A 17112-nucleotide genomic window follows, 5' to 3' on the forward strand; every position below is an offset into this window, starting at 1 on the left:
GTACAGCCAAGAACGTCACGTAACCTTTGTCAGACAGAAACGCCTTCTAAAACTAAAGACACCCAGCTGTCTCCATCTTCGTGGGCCACATCTCCACTTTAAATATCTAAATCCCATCCATCCTTCAGGCAGTTCAGATTCCCTTACTCTCACTGGCTAGCTCCAACTACCAGCCAAAACATCTCTCTCCAGAAGAATGACTACAATCTTCGTGATCAGTATCATTTAATTGTCCTCTGCTTGTTTTATTTATGTTAGTTTTGTCTCTGACTAGAATGAATTCCTTAAATACAGGAATCAGAGAACAAAACAGCTAACACTGAGAGTTTACTACACGCAAAGCACCATTCTGAACAGCTTACTGGGTGCTATGGACCGAACTGTGCCATCCTCCTCAAAATTCATATGCCGAAGCCCTTAACCCCCAATGTCATTACAGCTGGGGATAAGGCTTTTCAGAGGTAACTAAGGTTAAATGAGGCCATATGGGTGGGGTCCTAATCAGACAGTATTGGTGGCCTTACAAGAAGAAGAATGAGAGATCTCTCTCTCCCCCGCCATGTGCATGCACTGAGCAAAAGCCATGTGAAGACATAGTGAGAAGGCCACAGTGTGCAAGCCAGGAAGAGAGTCCTCACCAGAAATTAAACATGCTGGCACCCTGATCTTGGACTTCTGGCCTCCAGAACTGTGAGAAATAAATGTGTTGTTTAAGCCACCCAGCCTGTGCTATTTTGTTATGGCAGCCTGAGCTGACTAAGACAAGGGATTTATTCCATGTAATCGTCCCATAACCTGACGAGGTCAGTTCTCTTACTATGCCCAGGATACACATGAAGAAACTAAGGTTTAGAGATGCCTAAGGTCACGCACCCGTCTGTGATGGAACTGGGACTGGAACCCAGGAGGTCTGTTTGCAGAACCCATGTCCTTGACCCCGGACATAGGGCTGGGCACACAGCAGGGCTTCAGTGGCCCTGGTACTTCAGTCAGATATGGAGAAGCGAACGCAATCCTGTAACTTGTCTGCTATGTGCAGAATGGATGGCCACTCTGTAGCACACCTGGGTTATTCTCCCCTCCTTTACAACTACCTTCTGATCACAGCACTTTTTTCTTTTTATTCCTGATGTGGCCTCAGAATTATACTCAACATAAAAATTATACTCAACTAGCTAAGCAGCTAGTACACCCTGACTAGAGTTGGCCTGGAATCATTCATTCAGAAGCTATTTGTTCGGTGCCTACTACGTCCCAGGCATTGTCACTTGGCGTCAAGAACACAACTCTTCACAATCAAGAGATGAGGTCCTTGCCCTTATGGAACGAGGTGGGTAAAAGACCAATAATTGTGTAAATAATCAACTGTAATAAGAGCAATAAAGTTTGAAAACGCAAGGGCTGATACTGAAAACAAGAGGAGGGGACCTACTTTGAACGTGTGCTCAGGGAAGGCCTATCTGAAAAGGCAAAGGAAGAAGAGCAGGTCTAGGCAGCACTGTTTAGATTGGGAAACATGAAATAACTCTTAACACTTAGTTTAGCTACTAAAGCTTCTCTCCATTTGGCCTATACTTAGCTTTTTTTAAGGCTTACAATCTGACCAGGTGGAAAAGTGACAATGAATAAGTCTTCATATAAGCTTTCACTGATGTGGACAGCGTGAGTAAAACCAGGTAAGTACGGAGACCCCAACTGTGTCTATGAAACAAACACGCAGGAGAAACACATACTGGCTTAAGGGCAGATACCTGCCATTTAGCAAAATTAGAAATAAGGGAAAATGCAAAAATTACCCTGCTGGAGCAAAAAGGTACTTTTTCATGTGTCCTAGACACCTTAGCATGCTGCTCTCCTACCTGCAACAGGTTTCATTTTGTGCTTCCTTCAGTTATATTTTTAAAGTTAAAAAAACCTCAAAGAACCCCTAATACCATATTAAAATTTGTAACAGAAATTTGCTTTAAAAGGAGACGAAGCTATATGAAACTCAGTAGGTAACAAATGACCCTAAGGCAATGGCTTTCACGCATTTTCTAAGCAGCAGCAACCTTTCTTCCAATGAAATCCTCTCATGAGTCCCACAGGGAGAGCAGTGGAACTGCCCTGCCTGCAGCGGCCCTGGAGCCAGAGCCAGCCACAGAGGCACTGAGGGACTCTGAGGGACGTACTGCAGGAAAATCACAAACTTTCTTTCCAAGGGCGACCCCGTCTACATCATGGAGGCGGGTCAGCAGGCCTTCAGAATCCAGCCCTCCTACACTGTAACTCAGCACAAAGGGCTCCCAAACTGGAAAACAGCGTTTACGGAAAGGTTTTGAAATCAATTAACCACTGTTCTTTCTGGTTCTGCTTACAAAAAAAACCCAAAAGACATGAAGCAGACCAGATAATGTTCAATCTTACTTTGAAACATAAACTTCTTTTTCTGAAGGTTTACTTTCATGAAATAGTGGATAGGGCATTCTGTAAGAAAATGGCAGAGATGTGGACGGTAGAGGGAGAAAAAAATGCAGCAAGAACAGTCAGAATATTGCCACTAGGAAAAAGGAAGAAACAACCAGCTTAACACATAATTTTTCTAAATTTTCTAACATCAATATTCTGACTACTTCTTTCAAATGGCAATAAACATAAACATTTGGTTTAAAAACTTACTGGCTCTCCGAGTTTATCCAAGTTATCCAGGAAATATTTTACAGATTCACCCTAAAAACAAGAAAATAAGTTATTAGGGCTTAGAAATGGAAGATTTTGTTACAATAGTTTATAGTAAACTGTCTGGTTGTTGGCTTAAGTCAAACATACTTTCTTTAGTCACCAATTTCAGACTGAACAGCTAAACCCAATGAAAATGTATAAAACGCCTGCCTCTGTTAATTTCATAAACGTTCACACAGGCAATGCCCCAAGTGATCATCTATTTGGACAGGGTCACACGTGTGCTTTCTGATACAACTGTCTATGTATCCAAAGGGAAGATGTAATTAAAAGGTGAAAACTGCTTTTGAGATAAACATATATCTACAGCTAAAATTTAAGTGGGATTCTTTTTGTCTACATTTTTCTATCTGGAGTTTACACCAGTGGTGGTTAACCTCAGAGACAAGAGCAAACCAGAGCTGAGGGGAGAACAAGGTATAAAATCCTCCAGGAACAGGCACGAGCCTAACAGACACGCCCTGCTCTGGAAGACTGGGAACAATGCCGCAGGCTCCGTCTCCGCCAGGTGGTGTCCTGAGTGACCAGCCCACTCTCTCTCAGCCCGGATGTCTACGAGACCTCCAGGCACTTTCAAACATCTAAACCACGTGAGAATACACTCTAAAAGGAAACGCTCAAACAGAGAGGCAGGGAAGAGGGGCGGCATTTGGGGAAAGAAGGGCTCTGTGTCTCGGAGCCTCCCAGGGCTCTCTCCTGCGTGCTCACTTTCCCTGCCTGAAGCTGCCCCCCCCAGCTCCTGAAGGCAGCGCTTCTTCTCGGTGTAGGACAGCCACCTGAAGACCCTGTTCCACCGCAGGGACTGAGTTACTGGGGCAGGGGCAGTCGTGTCTGCAACCTTAAGTCGTTTCCACACATCTTAAGATTCTTGAGGACCCCAGAGACTTCGTTTATGTGGTTATAGCTATCAATATTTATCACACTAGAAAGTAAATCTGAGAAATGTTAACAAATATTTATTTATTAATTCATCTTAAAATATCAATAATAAACCCATTACATGTTAACATATTTTAGTATAGCCTAATAAAAGAGAGCAAGACACTCATCTGCTTCTGCATTTGAACTGCTACTGGACGTTGTTTTGGTTGAAGTATGTGAAGAAAATCTGGCCTAACACAGAAACGTAAGCGGAAAAGGGAGCAGTATTTTAATAACCTTTTCAGATAATTGTAGATATTTTTGTCACTACACCAAAACTTGACAAGTGGTATTTTCTTAAATGTTAGTTCACTGTGGAATGGAAACCTTACCAATGAACTTTCCATACTCACATTAAAATTCACTGGTCTATCCTGTACTTTGAACGGATCTTTTACCTACCCACGATTTTGTGACTCAGGCATTGATCATATGGAACACAGTGGGTAACTAAGTTATACAGATCTTTCAAATGTTGGCACATTTCCTTACACAATATTAAGAAAATCATCTGCATCAGCATCACCTTGATCTCATCAGAAGCCTTGAATACTGGGAAGCTGACAAGCTCACAGTGGTGGGCAGACAAGTTTTCCTCAATTTTGATTTTCACTTGAAAGTTCAAATTTTATCAATGACAGCAAATACTCTCTGTTATTTTCCTTGAAGTGAAAGGCTAACTTCATTTTCTAAAAAATGTCTGTCAAATGCCCAAGTCTGAGTAAGTCAGTTGTTTTTTTCAAGTAAAAACGGCATTCCATGAAAGGTATTAGTTCAGCTCACAACACAACTGGTCGCAAAAGTGCTTTTCCTGAGACACTTACCCCGCTTCAGGGTGCTGCAGGAGTGTTTTTAGCGTCTCCCGTTCCATCATACAGAATACTAGAGAGACGTGTTCTCAAGAGTTGAGATTTAAAACAACTAAATGTTTACAAGGATAATCTTAAGTAAAACAGGTTTGTGTGTGTGTGTTTTAAATTGCACTGCATATCAGTGAAGGGTACAACAACTAGCATAGTTTGGGCCCAATGCCCTGATCTGTGCCAAAGCGCTGATTGGCAGTTTCAGCCACTGCTGTTCTGTACCATCACTGTAAGGTGTCAGCTAGCAAAGAAGGGAAATAACATCTCAGTATCATCATAAAGAGTGCTGAACTCGAAGACTTCCTTTAAAGGATTTCTGGGACACCTAGGGGTCCGTGGACCATACTTTGAGAACTGCTGCCTTAAAGTACATAGGTGGGTGTGCTTATGGGGAGGGTGGGGAGTGTCTGTGATTTCCTCAAGATCATAAGCAGTGGTAGGTGATTTTGCTTTTTGCTGTACCTAGAATATTGGTACAGTATTCACAGCATCTAAAGATGACTTTTAGGAGAAAGAGAAAAGAAAAATCTCCAAGGAATTCATTTTGAGTTAATAAAGAGATTACTTGGTCACACTTGTATGGATATTTTGCATTATATCATCCACTTCAATGACAAAATAGTATTTTGGTGTTTTCATGGATAACATATATAGGCCAAAGGGAATGCGGGCTTAATCTTTAAATAACATCAATATTTACTTTTAGGATAGTTTATACAACCCAACTGAGGTTATACATCTAAAGTACTTAAAAAGTAAATTCAAATAAATATTACCAATTCTGTTGCCCTGAAGTACATACATTAGAATCTCTTGGACAAATATGATAAAAGATAGTCACTCTGTTTATGTATGAGTCAGACTAACAAAACTGTTACTCTTTCAGTAATGTGTATATTCAATACTTATGTAATGTTAACTATCTTAAAATGAAATTTTATGCAATTCAAAAAAGCTGTTTTTTTGACTGGTAGTGTTGTGTACTGCATTTATTGGCTTTTTTCTTGATTTTAGAATTAATATAAATTCATTGTGGAAAATCTGAAAACTAGAAAAAGGTACAAAGAAGGACACAGGCAATGACCACTAACTCCACCACTCAGAGATAACCACAGTTAACAGTTGAGGATATTTCCTTCCAATAACTTCTTGTATATTGAACACAGCTGACATAACAGACCCAAGTTTGCATCTCAATTTTCCCAATTAAGTAACTCTAAGTAAATTTTAATGGTCAAAATAATTCCTAGTACTTATATGCTAAAAAGTTAAAGAAAACCATTAGTCTAATGTTGAATATTTGAGTTATTTCCTTTCTTAATGGTTTTAATATTTTTAAAATAAATACTGTGATAAACAGCTTTGAGAGTACAGCTTTATGTGCTCTAAATTATGTCCTTAGTGATCTCAGAATTACTAAGGCAAAGAAGACAGGCACTTTTAACATGGCTACTACTCAACTGCCACAAGGTTGTACTGATTCTCTCCTACTCAACAGTTAAATGCTGAGTTTATGAATAGTGAAACTATGATGAAGATACACGAAGCCAAGATCATCTAAGAGTGTCTTGCAGATGCTTCTATAACACTGTGCAAATTCTGCGAGGCTACACATTGTGGTCACTGATGCATCTCATTTTAGGGAACCCAGAGCAAGCGAGCTCTGTAAAAGAGAAAATGACACATTCTCCATCCAAATCAGCAATAAAAGTTCAACTAGACAAAAAGTTATTTCAATTAGTATTGCTGTATATCTTTAATGGTCAAATAAATGAAAGCTGAAGTAACTTTAAGATGAAGCAAGCACCCCTCCCCCTTTTAAAAAAATAAATGCTTATAGCTAACCCATTGTTTGTGAGAGCAGCAGAAAATGAGTATAGTCATTCTAGTGACCTTGCAAATTCACACAAACTTTTTAGAAAATTATGAGTAGCACACTTCATAAAACTTTTAATGAACTCTTGCCCATTCTAAGGAATTTACTCAACATAAACAAAATGATACAAACAAAAAGATATTTTACTCAGTGTTACCTAAGATAGCAAGATTTGGAAGTTCATTTTTTCATTTATCATTAGGGGAATGATTTAATAAATGTTGTTATACCAACATAGTAATATAAATCATCAAATGATTATTTTGAATATAATTGCTACATATGAAATATCTATACCATTAAACGATAAATTAAAGTAGCAGATTACAAATAAAGGTCTACAATCCCTTATCCACAGCTTTTTGCAGGCTTGGTCGGGCGCAGCACTCATTTGGCAGCAAAATCTGACTTGAATTGATGTGAGGTTCTTTATAATCTTTATTTCTCCTACTTAGTGAAACTGTTCAAATGTTTTGATGCAAAAAGAAAAAGTTTTGCTGTAGGTATTACATAATAAAAAGTACATGAATTGTCTTATTTTTCTGAAATCCAAGAAATTCTTAATTCCATAACAGATGTAGACTCAAAGATTTATGACATGAATGGATCTGTATTATGTATGCTTTGATTTTAGCTGTTTACAATATGGAAAAGGTCACTGTGGCTCTACGGGTGACTCTATTCTCTTTTCAAAAAAGAAAAGAAAATGCCCTATGTGTTCTTCTCTTGGTATTACAAATACAATGAAACATTTTAAAAGTCCTTTGCACTGAAGCTTCCTGATCTAACTGCCTTCCGTAAGAAGGGATCTTAGATCTTTTAGGTTCAAATTACTACATGCCTTTGTTTGTTAGGAATTCATAATCTCACCAAAACCAAATGACAATAATTACAGAAATATGCATGTGCTCCTGTTATTAAATTTCAATTCTAGTGAAGGAAGTTCCCTCAGTGTAACTCACAAAATCCTTTGCGCACTTGAGACTATAAAATTGAAATAAAAATATTTGTAATTCACTTTCACACATCTGAAGATGCAAGTTCTCTCTAATACTTTAAGACCTAAATAAGGTGCCCTATGCCAACCGACTACAAGTTGCTTTTTCCCCTACCATTCAGCCAGTATCTATTTAAGGAGTACAACACTTTAAAACATTATTCCTATGAAAAATATATTTTGGTTTAAAATAACTCCCCAATAAAAAAAAACTATGTTAATTCACCATTTTATATCATAGATGATACTACTGATCTTCCCATTAGCAAGAAAACTGAGAGTGGGAGACCTAAGAGCGGCTTAATAAGCTTTTCACGTGTGCAGTTGTAAACTAAAGCCTCATACTGTTAAGAGATCAGGTTCCCCAAATTAAGCCACTCTGAAACAAATGATTTTAAACACACACACATGCAAACGTACACGTGTGTGTGCAAACACACGTGTGCTATAAAAGGATGAATACTTTTCTGCATTAGGTAATTTAGGGGAAATTTCTCACAGTAGCTTTAAACAGCTTTACTAAAAACCAAAAGCAAAAACAAAAGCCAAAAGAGAAAACCTGTCCTTTCACAATCTTAAAAAATTCCAAATAAAAAAATATAAAATGTGTGTTATCTGCAATCCAACTGTGAAGGACATGGAAGATGAATAATGGCATCTGTTCTCGCTGAGCCACAGAGCTTCTGGAGGCTGCCCCTGTCGGCGTGCTGATGCCTGATGCAAATGCTACACCCAGCTCAGTGCCGGGCACCGGGAAGCCTCCTCTCCTTCCTCCCCAAAAGCTGCGTGAATAAAGCATGAATTACTCGGGGGAAATTTCCCTCAAATACTTTTTCCTAACAGTTTCAGAAGCGATCAAAAGTCTTCCAGTTGTCTAATATCAATGGTAAGGAAAGGATGTGAATTCTAGTCCTTTCTCTAACAGTGAGTGATGTGGCAAGTCTCTCAACTTCTCCAGGCCTCAATTTAACGGTCGGTAAAATGAGGAAGTTCCATGGTTCGCTGGATAATCACTAAAGTTCTGCCCTAGGCAACAATTTCAGTTCGTACAACTGATTTAAATTTAAGTTCTCCTTTCCTTATATATATGTGTCCATTAACCTTAAATTCACTTTTGTAGTGACTCATTCAAGTTATGTTGCTCAGTCTCTTGGCTAATAGAGAAATAATTCCATGTATCAGGCAAGCAATATCATGGGTTTAAGACTTAATTTTTGTTGGTTATGATTTTAGACTCCATTGTAACTTTCTCCAGTCTGTTTTACATTACTGAAGGAAATTCATTTTCTTTTCCCTGAGGAAGATTCAACCCAAGCTAACATCCATGCCAACCTTCCTCTATTTTTTAGTATGTGGGCCACCAGCACAGGAGGGCGCTAATAGAGTGGTGTACAGGTCCACACCCAGGGCACCAAACCTGGGCTGCCAAAGTGGAGCATGCCAAACTTACCCACTAGGCCACCTGGGCTGGCCCCCTGAAGGAAATTTTTAATAAAATTCCAAAGAATAGCCATTTCATACTTATGACTTTCTAAATTTAAGATGTTCTACACCATGCCTTAGTTCTTCTTTCTCTGTTCAGAATACTGAGATAAGCTTCTAAATTACTGCAGCAAGCCTGAGAAGTATAAAGCAGCACGGCACTCGGAAAAAGTCGTCCAGTGTTTCTTCACCCTGTGGATATCTAAGCTCCATTTAAACAATGGCACAGCAGCAGTGGACCTGGGTTCTAGTCACAAGATAGGGTTTGCTATTGACAAAGCCAATGAACACCGGCAAGCTTAAGTTAACTTAAGAATAAAACGATAAGATGATGGATGAAATTAATTAGCTCCAATGTGCCTTTGAATTTAAAAATTCTATTAGTTCTATGAACTATATTTTGTATCAGCGTTACAAAGTTGTCTCTAAACTAGGAACGGCCTCAATGTCGTCCCCCATTCACAAGAATCATGTGTTATAAAGATTCTTTGTTTGCAAAGAGAAAATGGGTCAGGGCCCTGAGTTTGAAGGTAAGAAAAAAGCTGAGAACACAAATTAGAAAATAATTTCTATTAAACAAATGTATAGTTGAAGGGAGACTTGGCAATTTATTTGCCCAGTTACTGAACAAGTGACATGTCTATTCAACGTTCTCTTCTACACAGATAAAATATATAAAGAACAGGATTTAGAATGTATTACTTTAAAAGGATGTGGAATTTAAGCTGGACAGCCAAAGAATACACAAGGAGAAATTATGTTTTTTGTTCAGAAGAATATACTCAAATACTGGCAGCTTTATTTCAAAAGGAAGGGGGTGACTCTACTTATACAACATAAGTACAAAGGAGAGATTTTGACTTCAAAGTCTGATCTAAACTTCTAAAGTCTATAGAGATAAGGATCAAATACAGATTTTTAAAAGCAAGGGACATATTCTAGAAAGCAATCTGACAATATGTAACAGGAGCTTTAAAAATGATCCTCTTCACAGTATGATAGGAAAAGCATACACAAGTACACCAGTGGAGGTGAATTACTATGTGGCAGGAGGAAAGGCTGGTTGGGAGCCACCCGATCACTCCTTTTATCTATCTATATTCTAGACCAACTATGATCTGCAGGCCAAATCTAGCCCACTGCCTGTTGTTGTGTGGCCCATTTCTAAATGTTTGGGGAAAAAAATCAAAAGAATACTTCATGACATCTGAAAATCATATGAAATTCAAATTTCAGTGTCCATAAATAAAGCTGTATTGGAACAGAGCCATGCTCAGGTGTTTATGTACTGCGTACGGCTGCTTCCATGCCACAACAGCCAGGAGAGCAGTCACGACAGAGGCCGTGTGTGGCACTCCCTTCACTGCACTGACAGAGTTGTAACTTGTATACTGTTGTAAAGTCATTTCAACAACTCGCATTACTTGAATCATAAGCAATGTTAAACTGCTTTATATACTTACTTCGCAGTCCAAGATTAGAACAAGTGAGGCCTCCATTCTCACACAAATTTGCAGTGAAAATACATTTCCAAAATCAAACTACTGTTCCAGCAGCATCTTTCAGACCCCAACGCAAGCTCAAAGGAAATTTCCATATTCCAAAATCCATTTAACTGCAACGAGAGTTTCCACCTACCCTTCAACTGGAAATGGTTAATTTGCAACGTAAATGACGTGCCAAGAGGCAAACTTTGAGAGGAATCTAACAGAATTCTATAAATGTCTTCCAAGCAATGACTATGCTCAATTAAAATCACATGCTCATTGGGCAGTATCTATCTGTGTGAAAAGACATTTTCAAGGAGGAAACGTGGAAAACCTCATTACAGATCAGGATTAAGGATGAAGAGCTGCACCTGATTTTGATAGGGAACACCAGAACTTTGAAGCCCAATTAAGCAAAATGTCATCCCTCTCCAAAGGAATCCTGTTCTTCTCATTAGTAAACCTATACTAGAAAACACTGTATTTAATTTTATTATTAAAATATTTTGAATTTCATCAATAAAAAACTGTGGAAATTTGTGTTCTCTCTTGTTGTATAAATATGTACATATTGCCCTTGGATTTTTGTCTCTTGGCATGTGAAGTCTAAAATACACTACCTGGCCCTTTACAGAGACAGTTTTCTGACTCCTGTTCTAGATCAATGGTTCTTAATCTTGGCAGTGCATCAGAACTGCTCAACGTGCTTGTTAAAATACAGATTCCCAGGTCTACCTACAAACCTACCAAATCAAACTCTTAACAAGCTCCAAGAGAAGAGATGCTGATGGAGCCAACTCTAGCATCAATTCAGATCCACACATACATTTTACTGAAAACTGGATTTTCTATTAATATCATCTTTTGTTTTTAAAGATTTTTTTTATTTTTTTTTTTTTTTTCCTTTTTCTCCCCAAAGCCGCCTGATACATAGTTGTATATTCCTTGTTGTGGGTCCTTCTAGTTGTGGCATGTGGGACACTGCCTCAGCGTGGTTTGATGAGCAGTGCCATGTCCGCGCCCAGGATTCGAACCAACGAAACACTGGGCCGCCTGCAGCGGAGCGCAAGAACTTAACCGCTCGGCCATGGGGACAGCCCCTAATTTCATCTTTTGATATTGATTATACGAAATCAGCTGGATTGTTTTTAAAGCCTTGTAAAAATGCCGAGGATATTAAGAAACTAGACTAGAAACTCATGCAGTGTTATCCCATTGCAAAAGTAGCTTTCAAACATTTATGTTCGATGCGCTCTCACAAGTCAAACAGCAGGCCTTCAACTGACATGTGAATTACGACATAAACAGCAGAAGTCAGTCTACAAACACAGCTTTCTCTTCCATTCTCTTTTCAAAGTTGATGTGGTAATTCAGACATACTGTACTACAGTTCCAGCTGCTTTCCTCCCCACATCCCTGAAGCCTGTTTTCAAATGTCCAACATAGTCCACAGCCTTCAAAGCTAACTCCCTGAGATTTCTGCGGTTAAAAATTAATGAAACTGGTACTCCAGCTGTAACACTGTTAAGTTGCTAAAAGCACAAACGAGAAAAATTATTATAACTATTACTTATATTTTAGCAATAGGACCCTAAGGAACTTAAAACCTCAATTAAATTTACAAAATTAATCTGCTTTTATAACAGACACCTAAGCTTTGCATGACAGGTAAATAAAGCAATTCAAAGTGCTTAATAAGAAGCACTCCATGTTTTTTCCTGGTAAACGTAAAAATCACACGGTGGGATGAAAAGAGCACTCCACATGGGTGGAGCACAAAGGAAACAAGATTAGCCATGCGTCACTAATTGGAGAAGCTCTGCGGTGGTTACATGGGAGTTCATTCACTCATACCATTCCTTCTGTTTTTGGATTCAACTGAAACTTTTCATACAAAAAATTAACTGTAAACAGACAGGACCTGTAGAGGTAGGAACACTTAACATTGGAAAGCAGTGACAGATGGTCATCTGGTAGTTAAGAGGGACTGTGAAAACACAAAATGACAAAAATGTTACCCGCAGAGTTATAGACCTATACCATTTAGTAGAAGAGTTAATACATGTCAGTAGTCCCTAAGGACATTGCTGTGTTACCTAAGGGTCTCATAATTAATCTTACAAGCAAAGCCACTGAATAATCTAACAAATGGCAAGTTATGTTTTGTATAGTCTGTTTCAGAGAGCAGAGCTTCAGTTAACATATTTTACAAAGTTAAAAAAAAAACTATAAGTAATGTATTGAATTTTAGTTTGCTACTAAAATGAACTACCATCTTACTCTTATAAAAGGTCCAGAATTTAACTGCAGGCCAATTAAGTACATCTGTAAACGGCAGAAAGTGCACTGTGAAAAAGTAAATTAGAAAAAATAAAATAGGTGAATTAAAAAGTATCCCATTTTTATGTTTTGGGGCTCTTATAGTCACGAGACCAGCATTACCTAAAATAGTTTTTTGTTTAAAAGTAAACATAATACTACAAGAAATATTAAAATTCGGAGAAAATCTTTATTACCAAGATAATTAAGCAGTAAGTACTTCTGAAATCTAAGTATACATGTGATTCTGAAAACGACAGCGTAACTCGAAGTTAATATCCAGTTTCTCTTTATATAGAGAAACAACCACTGGCCAAGTGCTATAAACAGCAAACATTTCCTGAAAAAGTACCAGTAAACTACAAAATAGATGCTTGTGTTCTAAAATGGCTAAGTCCAATGGGTTAAAGCGGTTAACACATTTTCCACTCATATTAAGTCCTTCTATTTGCAAGTCTGGAATATTTCAAAGAGGAAAAAGAATCAAAAGATAAGACAGAAAACTAGAAATCTGTTTACTCCTTAAATTGATTACAACTGTGAATTGTACTGCCATATTGTATTGCATCTATCATCATAATAAGGTTTTTGTACACCTGTAACATGTCTTTAATTTTCATCAGTCTTACAATCCTCAAACTAATCCAGGTCAAAATGTTTTCTGAATACTCATTAGGCAGGCTTCATCAAGCATGTGTTTGGAGAAATCTATTCAACAGGAAACTTATTAACTTGCTTTTAAAAGTGACTTAGAAGTATGTTTTTTAAATCAATAATTCACATTTGTATACAGTAGTAATTTCAGCCCTGCAAATATCTTGGTGAAGCCACACCTAAATAAGGAGTCTTTAGGGCAATATTCTATGAATAGACTTTCTGTAACACAAGCCTTTCTTTACATCTGGCATTTACTTGTATAAAGTTTACAGCTAGAATCTAATGCCAAATATAAATAAAGCACAAAATGGAAAAGTTTGGGTTAAAGTTGGTTAATGAATCTTCAATTCAATCTAAGGATGTGGCTAATAACAAAGACAGATGGTAATATTTCTTCTTATTTAAAGACTCAATTTCCCATCATACTTGTCCCTTCTCTATTGTCTCTTCACATATTCACATGAATGAACATATGAAATATACTATATTACTCTACTCACACTACTTATCTCAAGTCTTAAGATTCTAACATTATACCTAATTCCTTAAAGACAATGAACATAAAACCAGGCCTAATTATATTTTAAGAGTTCACTCATAGCTTTGAAAATGCCTCAAGTGAAAAGATCTTGAAACTATCCTATTTGAAATATTTAAAACATACCACCTCTATAATGGGTTTGATGTCGCCCCTCCACCTTCATTTTTATTTCAAAATAAAATATGATAAAGAGGCTGGTTTTACACACAGGGTAGGCATCAAACCCTCCTCCTGGTTCTCAGAGCTTGCCATGAACAGTTCTCACTTCCCCTTTCATTTAGTGCACTTGTAGCATTCTCATTTTGCCTGGTCTTCACAAAGGACCTATTTTATTGTTCCTTACCTTTTTTCTCTCTCCAGGATGAAGCGTTTTAATGAAATAAAGTCCTCCTTTTTTGTGACTTTTGTAGTAGGAGAATTACTCAACTGCACTGTATGTTTCATGTTGTGTGTAAACTGGATTTGGTGGGACTAAAGGAATACTCCTAAAAAATTAAGATCATTAGCCTGAAATTATTTCTCTATTCATTTTTCTCTGGAAAAAACAAAGTACTGATGTGATGCACATCACATGATTTTAATAAGGGTAATGCTGTCCTTTTTATTATTAAAGCATACTTAACGTACCAGCACTCATGCCTTTTTGTTTGGTTCATAAGGAGCAAGACAGTATTTACTTATACTCAAAGAAACATAAACTATTTTCCTTTGCTCTGTAGATAGGTCAAAATTAAGTAGACTCCAACTGAATGCATTTTTCAAATTTCTTGCTAGCATTTTCTATGTGCATCACTTAAAACTTCCAAAAGAGCCAAAATTAGTCACACAACATTATAAACCACCTCAATTTGTGAAAACATCTTTTCAAATCAGATACCTTTCCAGACTAATCTAGCTTATGATAGCCTACATAGAATTCCCAAAAGAATACCTTTATCTGATTTAAACAATTTCATTCTTTTCTTCCTTATAAGCTATACAAACAAACCAGTGCACAACATTAGAAATAAGAGATGTGCGGAAGGAACTAAGTTATCACTTCACTTTGTAAACTGCCCTTTTGTTGCCACTGCTCACAAATTAATAAATTCCTTTTTATATCAAGTTTTTCAATTATACATCACCAAAATAATTTCAGGCTAATGATCTTAATTTTTTAAGAGTATTCCTGTAGTCCCACCAAATCCAATTTACACACAACATGAAACGTACAATGCAGTTTAGTAATTCTCCTTCTACAAAAGTCACAAAAGAGGAGGACTTTATTTCATTAAAATGCTTCATCCTGGAGAGAGAAAAAAGGTTAGTCATACGACTAAGCATTTATAAATACATATGTATCTTAAATGCTGTTCCATTTTGTTATCTTAAGAATGTATCAATAATTCTCAAAAATCCATGTAAGAATTACAGCTCCTCCTTTAAAATAATACAGGTTTCAGAGTGGAGGCCAGCATTTCTTTTTAAAATATTCCCTTAAAAGTTAAATACAAATCTGAAATGTGTGGAAGGAGTTCAATATTGCAGAGATAGGTTAAGTCTGACATAGTATAAAATACTGCTTGATATGGCACCAACATGGTAATATTTACCCCATATTTATTCAATGTTACCATTTAGCACCACCTTTTTTTTATGAACCTTCTGTTCATAAAAAATATATACACAGGAAAGAATTTTCTATTTAAGTAAAAAATTCACATCCATTTCTAGAAGAATGGCTTACCAGTCCTCTAAGAAAATCACCTTCTCCAGGAAATGCTAATGTTGCAACATTAAATGAACAGGATACAAAATTGTACAGAAAGCACAGAAAAGTTTATCTCAACATGCAATACTGTATTCAAATACCAGAAGGAAATACACCAAAATGTCAACAAAGATGTCTCGGCGTACAGTGGCTGACTGGATGATTTGCTGCAAAGGACAAGTATGTTTTAAAATTTAAACTTTACAAAACGCTAATTTGGACTCTGGAGCCTATAAGTAATTCCCTCACAAACAACACAGCTTTCCTACTTTTCGGTTTTCACATAATGATAACGCTAAAAAGCTGCCTAGAGTTTTTTATTTTATTTTTTTATTTTTATTTTTTTGAGGAAGATTAGCCCTGAGCTAACTGCTGCCAGTCCTCCTCTTTTTGCTGAGGAAGACTGGCCCTGAGCTCACATCCGTGCCCATCTTCCTCTACTTTATATGTGGGACCCCTACCACAGCATGGCGTACCAAGCGGTGCCATGTCCACACCTGGGATCCGAACCAGCAAACCCTGGGCCACCGAGAAGTAGAACGTGTGAACTTAACCGCTGCGCCACCGGGCCAGCTCCCGTAAAAGTTGCTTAGAGTTTTGAGCCCTGAAAAACTCCTCAAAGTTAAAACATTTTTTTGAAAAGGGTCAATCATACACAATCCCAACAGCATATTAAGAAACATTTAGCTTTGCCAGAACTAGAACTTTTCAGTAGTAAAATTTTTTTGACCCTCAAAAAGAAATGACCTCAAATGTTACAAAGAAAAAGAAGAATACAGTTTTTCAACATATGACAGTTCCCAAATATAGTTTCAATTCCCCTGCTATCTAATAGAAGGCCCAGAAGAGCACTCCGTAACACCCAGAAGTCCTTGTGAATGCACACCTGATGAAAGTTTTGCTCTATGGTGATGCGCTACAATGCATTGTGAAATCCCACAACTCAAACACTACGCAACAATCAACATTAATTAATGAAATGATTCTGTGCCTAAGATCACACAGCAGGGGAGGGGAAGACTCAGATGACTTCATTCATAGTTTAGTGTTCAATCCATCATCCCTAACTCTCTTGCCAGCTAGGGAAGCTCCACATAGCCTACATGAGCATTAACTACCTTCCCCTCCCCTTCTGCCAATCAATCATGTCAGACAGAAAAGAAACGCAACCTGTGAATGTTTCTAAATACTGATGCATGTGGGTGACAGCTCAAAATTTAAACTGGCATATCAGTTTTCCAAGTCACTATCCGGTTAACTGTGTTAAGGGATGCAGGAAGGCCTGGTAGCGAGTATCAGACATGGGCTATGCAGTCCTATAGTCCTGAGTTAGAGTCATGGCTCTATCACCAGAACTAGCCATGACCTTCACCTCTATGAACCTGTTTTATGTACAAAATGCAGGGAACTGGACTATATGCTCTCTTGGGTCTTTCCTAAGTTAGTAAACACTTAGTGATCCTGATACTCTTGGCAGAAAAGCAACAAACGCAGTATA

The 17112-nt window shown here is 37.6% G+C and overlaps 1 protein-coding gene across 1 annotated transcript in view; it reads right to left on the bottom strand.

Annotated features, from left to right (window-relative positions):
* The window catches only part of GNA13 (G protein subunit alpha 13), a 39076-nt gene that overhangs the window by 6923 nt on the left and 15041 nt on the right, over positions 1-17112 (bottom strand). Inside the window, exon 3 of the mRNA XM_023652166.2 lies at positions 2659-2709. Coding sequence (XP_023507934.1) covers positions 2659-2709 — 51 coding nt within the window. The remainder of the gene's footprint in view (positions 1-2658; positions 2710-17112) is intronic.

This window comes from Equus caballus, chromosome 11, assembly GCF_041296265.1.
Source record: "Equus caballus isolate H_3958 breed thoroughbred chromosome 11, TB-T2T, whole genome shotgun sequence".
In the NCBI taxonomy this organism is placed as follows: domain Eukaryota; kingdom Metazoa; phylum Chordata; class Mammalia; order Perissodactyla; family Equidae; genus Equus; species Equus caballus.